Source organism: Austrofundulus limnaeus, unplaced genomic scaffold, assembly GCF_001266775.1.
Source record: "Austrofundulus limnaeus strain Quisiro unplaced genomic scaffold, Austrofundulus_limnaeus-1.0 Scaffold2446, whole genome shotgun sequence".
NCBI classification, from domain to species: domain Eukaryota; kingdom Metazoa; phylum Chordata; class Actinopteri; order Cyprinodontiformes; family Rivulidae; genus Austrofundulus; species Austrofundulus limnaeus.
In genome coordinates, this window is record NW_013954848.1 from 8260 (window position 1) to 15071 (window position 6812).

General features: G+C 36.0%; 1 protein-coding gene across 1 annotated transcript in view; it reads right to left on the minus strand.

Moving 5' to 3' along the window:
- LOC106511008 (cell migration-inducing and hyaluronan-binding protein) overlaps positions 1 to 1088 on the minus strand; it is a gene marked incomplete in the record, with an annotated part of 8891 nt that extends 7803 nt beyond the window's left edge. Inside the window, 5 exon segments of the mRNA XM_013999746.1 lie at positions 82 to 111; positions 279 to 299; positions 496 to 529; positions 630 to 673; positions 816 to 1088. Of these exon segments, the coding sequence (XP_013855200.1) occupies positions 82 to 111; positions 279 to 299; positions 496 to 529; positions 630 to 641 (97 nt within the window).
- Positions 1089 to 6812: the final 5724 nt, after the last annotated feature.

Consider the following 6812-nt stretch of genomic DNA (forward strand, 5'->3'; position numbering starts at 1 on the left):
TGTGTGTGTGTGTGTATTTTATAAAAGCTATGTGATTTTAGATGCAAAAAAGGAGGAAACCAATTCAGATGTTTCACTTACGAACGTAGGTGGGATTTGCACACGGTGATGCTATGTGAAATAAAATAAACTTGGTTAAAACTTTTAAATAAATAAAACAAGTACATGCTTCTAGTTAMAATGAGTGAATTGGTCACACTGTTTGAAATTTTGGACAAAACAGAAACATAAAAATTTCAATGCAGTTCTTTTTACAGGAATTCAGAAGGCTGTCTTACCTCCTTCACCTGGAACTGAAGCTGGAAAAAGAAATCCAAATAATGCAAGTTAGTAGTTTTTTCTGCAGTCCTATCATGTTTTGAGTTATCAAAATAAAATATAAAGCAAACATGGTGTGTTAAACACTGTTGGTTTTCAAAACTGCTTAGTGTTAAATCATTRGTGTTAATTTAACACGGCCATATTTAGTTACTGATGTGTGAACAATGAATTTACCAAGCAGCAAAACTGCAGCGAAGGCAAGACTCAGCTATGAAAGAAAGCAGAATGTTAGAATATTTAAATGTYAGATTTGCAGAAAYGATGTTTTTTCAAATTTTWAATTCATAAAATCAAATCTTATACTTTACCTGTTTGATCATAATGACAGAAAATGGATGTCAGTTTTCAAAAGCTGCAAACAAACGAAAAGACAATGTTAGAAGACTGGAGTTTTTAAAAGTTTTGTGTCATATGTAATACATCAATATGTTAGCTCTTTTAGAGTTTTAATATTTTTGTTATTTTTTAAAAGGTTTAAAGACAAAGAGCTCTACCTGTGAAAACCAGAGAGGCCTCGGTAAGAAAACTCTTCAGTCCAATAAGTCGAGTGTACGCTTGTCTGCCTTTTATAGTAGAAAATATGACTGTAATTACATTGTTATGAACATAAAAGAAAATTCTGTCAGACTAAAATATTTGAATCTGACCTGACGAGACCAGATCCTCCAGTAAGTTTGCGTCTTTGCATTTCAAGAATCTGGGTAACAGGACTGGTTAAACAAATATTTGCATATAGCAGCTGCCACATATGCAAATGTTTTTTTATTGTCTTGTACCCAATTGCTGCAAAGAAAAAGCAACCTTACCGAAGAGCTGCAAAGAAAACAGACAAAAAAAAAAAAAAAGACAGGAAAATGTAACTTGAGTTGTTTTTTAAAATGTATTTTGTTGCATTGAAACATACATTTTAGGTTTACAAATGAATTTAAATCTTTTTTGATATAAATTAAGTTTAAAAAATGGTTTTCAAAAAAGTCGTCAGCCAGCCAGATAGAAGTCACCGAGGGCCTGATGTGGCCCATGGGCCACCCCTTGGATAGCTCCGGTCTAGTTTCTTATTAGCACTTCACCCTTCACCTCTAGACCCTGTTATGTTGAAGATGTGAACAGTTTTAGCTTAGGGAAAGTAAAACTTAATTGTAGAACTGAGTTGAATGTTTTGCTTATATAATCATCTGTTGGAAGACAAAAAATGTCAAATATTTTTAGATCGTTTAAAGCATTMAAAAGAAAACAAGTTTTCTGAGCAATCTAATTACGCAATATTTTTGAGGACTTRTGAGGCAAAATTTGGGCAACCAATGCATGTGGTTTTACATGTCAAGTAAAAATGTGCAAAGTGTAGCATTAAGTTCCTCTGTTAAACTCTGAATACATAAACTTGACAKCTTCAGCTTCTATACTGACTTCATGATTATCACTACAAGTTGTCTTGATAAACAACAACATAAAGGAACATTACGTCCTCCTAACTATCTACAAAGTCAGTGTTCATGTGATGACCAAGTAAAGAAACTCTATGGATGAAGAAGAAGAGCTGAAGACAAATGGCTTCAGAGCTTGTGTCAAGAGAAACAGCTCTTGTCCTTCTGTTTGTCCAAATAGCTTCTATCTTAATTCCAGTTTAGACCTGATTTGGCATTTCTGTTGCAAAAACTGTGACATAAAAGTTCAGAAAACATCATAGAAAAAAGAGAAAACTGACTGAGTTGAAACATATACGCCCCAAACAGAATATACAYATCTACACAGCACAATGACAGACTAAATTCAAACTTTCTGCACTCCTAAGTACACAAGAAAGTCAATTTTTTGGACAAAAGGTGCATTTTTCATATGTCCCCTTTAATGTAATTTATTTTAGTGATTTATTTATGCATGAGACAAGTGTAATGAGACTAAATTGTGTAAATAAAGCAACATTTTGGAAGTATGACACTGCTGTCGTTGACACCATTGTGGAAAAGTAGGACAAAAAGTACAGAACACACACAAAACATTTTTATTGACTTCTGCCAAAAATATATATATTTGAAGTCAACCCAAATCAAAATGGCCGTCGCTGAAAATTCACGTTCTCTACCACAAAAATGTCTGTAACTGTAAATTTGATAAACTCCAGCTCAAAGATGATGTAGCAGTTGAAGCTGATCGACAAGCGTTCTGGTGTCCAACAGATTGTGTTGGAGCTTCAGTTGTAAAGGTCAACAATTTCCTTCCTCATAACCTGAATGVTTTGTTTTGATTTTCTTACATCACACAAAGAATAAGGTGTGCCCTAAAATACAACACATTTACAGGTGTCAATTAACCAATTAAAAGATTCCAATGCCAGGACATCATCTTTTGGGCTTTTCCAAAATATCAAACATTTATAAAACTGACAACATTGAAGATGGTGATAAAAAAAAATCATAAAAAAGGATCTGTAACTTTATTCAGGCTTTAACAAATAATTTGGGAAACATAACTGACCTAAAGCAGGAAATGTCTGATTTATTATTAGACAAAAAGAAAAGAATACTGTTGATTGTTTAATTTTTATAATCCGTATGAAAAAATTCTGTCTGAAATTTGGAACATCAATTTTATTTTGAAGTAAWAGTGAGCAATTTCCACTGTAACATCATACGGTGTGAATTTTTTTAAAATTAAACTCTGTTTTACTTATGGTGTGTTACATTTTTTACACATCATTGTGTTGGTACATTGGAAGCAAAATGTGAATCAATTGGTAGGAACCAGATTATCCCTAGTGTTCACAAAGGGCTGAGTCATCCTTGAAGTAACAGCATTGCAAAGCCCGAGATATACTTTTGCTTTGGTCCGCCGGCTGGAGTGTGCACGCACTGAGCTGTGCGGCTTCTGCGTTTACAGTTTCGCCGCTGTGTTTATAGTTGACATTTTATATAGTCATTTTTAAAAAGGATTTTACCTGTGAAAACCAGAGCAGACTTGGAGAGAGGACCTTCCCATTCAATAAGTTAGCTGTGTGTTTGTCTCTCTTTTATAGTCACAAATATCTTCCTGTGCTGTATCAGATTTTTTTGTAATACAATATACTTTTTTGTGACTAAGTAATCAGAATCAAGTTTGACCAGATCATCTCATCCAGCAGGCACAGTTTGTTCCCTTTTCCAAAACTGGGACACTCAGCTGGGGTACTTGCATAACCAATAGTTGCCCTTGCCTGACATTGTTTTAAGTTTCCTAACCGGTTGGTGCAGGAAAACAAAACAAAACTACAGATAAGCTTTAATTACATTCATGCGGCGCCTGTTCCTGTCATCTTCCCTGTGATGACACCTCTGCTTATAGCTTTCAGCCATGGGTAMCACCTGTACCCCTAGTGTCACATCAGGCAAATATGGTGGCATGCAAATTTATGTTAACTACAGTCATTCTTTTTTATAATTACCTGTAACCCTTTACAGTCCAACCCTAATGTGCTGCTGATGATGTCATCTTTTTAAGGTAACAACATAGGGAAGTAAGGGAACTTTGTATTCCTAAGGGAAAAAAACATTTAAATATTTTTAATGCAAATCAATCTATAGAACAACATGAGCCTATTTATTGTTCCTATTCTTTAAAACAGTGCTATGAGCAAAAAATTAGGCATCCAAGGCAGTTGATGCAAAATATACTCAATTCTTCACTCACAAAACAAAGTAGTGGGTGTTTACAATAATTAAAGGAGTAGCAGAAGTTATTTATTAGATTAATAAAAAAACATTACTTATCTTGAAAAACAAAACAAGACTCAATATTTTTAAATAAATAGATTGTTATTTTAGTGTCTGGATTGGTACGAAACTGTGATAAGATCCAAAGCTTAAGTGGAAACATGTCTGTTTGTTCCAGTTGCAAAGCTCAGCAGTTCAGCTTCAGTACCATACAAGGAAATTACTGTATATGCAGGCTTAAAACAAGATTTTTTCCCCCCACTCTCGGAGGAGTAAGACACTTTTTCCTTCTCTCCTGCCCTTCCTTATTTTTCCCTGTTTTGCTGCTGGAGCCTTCTCTACATTTTTCATCCGAAATAAGAAATCATGGATATTTTTATTTTTATGGATTTGTTTGGCTGGTCTCTCAATAAAATTCAATAAAATTCTTGGAACAAAGTTTTTTCTTCTTCCATGGGAGGACATGTCAAAGGTGGGACCTCTGTTCTTCTCTGTTCTGGATTTATGTCTGGACTTCGATCACCGGATTCTACAGATTGGTTGGGTGGTCTCCTGGTGTTCTGCAAATCAGTGTCGGTGGCTGTTCATCTCCTGGCTGACCGTATTCTGTTAGAACTCGGACATTTTGCCTTGAGCGAGCTGGACTCTGTCTGCTAGCGATTTTATTGAGAGTCGCGGGCAGGCTGGGGTCCCTGGACTTTGTTGGCCAGATGGAATTCATCTTGGAGGAATCTGATAGATTCAGCTCGGCGGAATTTTGTCCACACCATTTTGCCTGATTGGGATCGCCAGCCTTGGGAGTACCAGCAGAAACTCTAAAGCAGATGGGAAATTGTTGTCATCTGCTTGACTCTCTCTGTTCCCAAACAACTGATTACAGAATCTGGATCTCCCCGGCAATGGCCTTGGATCTGTTGACTGAATTCTTCCTGGCTGGATGTGTCGACAGATGCTCTTCCCCCTCCTTTCACCTGTCTAATCTGTGTTTCCAGGAAGGCTGAAAGCTGCACAGAAATGAACAATTTTCCATCAAGATTTCTGGACAATGGCTGCGCTGATCTGGGGACTGGATTCGTCGGGCCCCCTTAAACTCACTTACTCCTCTGGCTAATAAACTTGATCTATGCAGAGGTTTTTTTCATAAACACCATAGTGCGTCACAGTGTTGATATAATATGATGTTTTTCACAATATTGCAGGTTAGACAACTGTATCGAATGACCAATCAGTCGCCTTTATAGTCATTGTAACAAGTACAACGAAATTGCATGTTCCCTGAGCAAAGTTAAAAAAGTAGACTTACATTAAAACAATAAATTTGATAAAAAAAAAGAAAAGTATATATACTGTATGTATATATATATATATATATATATAATAATAGGATTACAGGCAATATGAAATGAGAGCAAGGTCCGTAGACATCAAATGGCGTCTTTAAGAATCATGAGAACAGATTATACAAATGTGACAGTTATCAAAGAGATACAGACTAGGAACAGGTCAAGGCAGTGTGAACAGGAATGAGCAGCCACGTAGTTATACTGTATGATTATTCCAGCACACACCCTAAATGGGATGTACAGTAGATGTTATGCTTTGCATCTGGGTGMGGTCGACCTTGATAAAAACTGAAAGTCCCAAACGTTTCTGAATCTAAGCAATGGAGTCTTTCACACCTGTTTGAGAAATAGTTGGAGTTGTGCCAGTAAAACTACGCATCAAAACAAGTTACTGTGATAAACCAGTTTGCTGTTTCCGAACATGTTTCCTGTCACTGTGTGACCTTTCATCACTCAAGCAGCCTCATTTTCAAACTTCAGTCTCACAGTGCCCAGTGCCCAACAGATACGTTATATGTAACTTAATCCATGTTAGGAATATTATTAAAGTTCAGTTTCTTATTAACACTTCCCAGTGTGTAAAATGGTAAAAAAATATTTTTGTGTTTATATAGTTGTTGAACATCAATGATATACTGTATAACAGATGATTCATTTATTATGCTGTAAGAGAGATGATAAAGGAAGAAATGAAATGTATAATTGTTGGACATCTGAAGGCTACAACTTAAATACTTAAAAAAATTCCACTTGTTTTTAACGGTTTCTTTCATTGTTGAAGGTTTTAAACAGTCCCACAGATCTCTTCATCAGATTAGTAGATGTGTGAATGCACAAGACCTGAAAATGGTTTTTATATCAGTGTTCCTCAACTGTTAAAAACTTTTAGTGCATTATCATTGTTTGGATAAAACTTTCTGCAACGACGTTGGGTACAGGATGGAATGCAGCTGATATATGTTGCGGTCTGCTGRCTTCCAGAAACACAGCCACTTCTTTTGACACACACTGAGAGCCATTATTAGCTGCAATGGCAATACAAAACAGATAAACATTTTTTTTCTCTATGTAATCTTTTGTTGTTTAGCTAAGTTCAAATTGCCACTTCAGGCCGTTCAAGGTGTGGTTCAACTTAAACACATTTTGTCCTTTAATGGACCTGTAAGTCATTATGCAACACAATGCAGACTCAAACAAGAAACTCAGTGAATAACAAGGAGCTAATAGCAGATATTGTTGGTGCTTGTGACAAGATGAACAGAATTTGACCACCTTCAATATGTTCATGTTGTAGTTGTTCTCACAGTGACACCACTGCATGTCCCGCATACAGATGCTGCAACATTTTGGTTCTGAGTGACCTATAATCTGTCTTCTTCTCCCACAGGAAACATTTGGATTGAACAGACATCTTTGTCTTGCATTAAAGTGTAACTTACCCCCCTGTGAAAGGATAACTCCG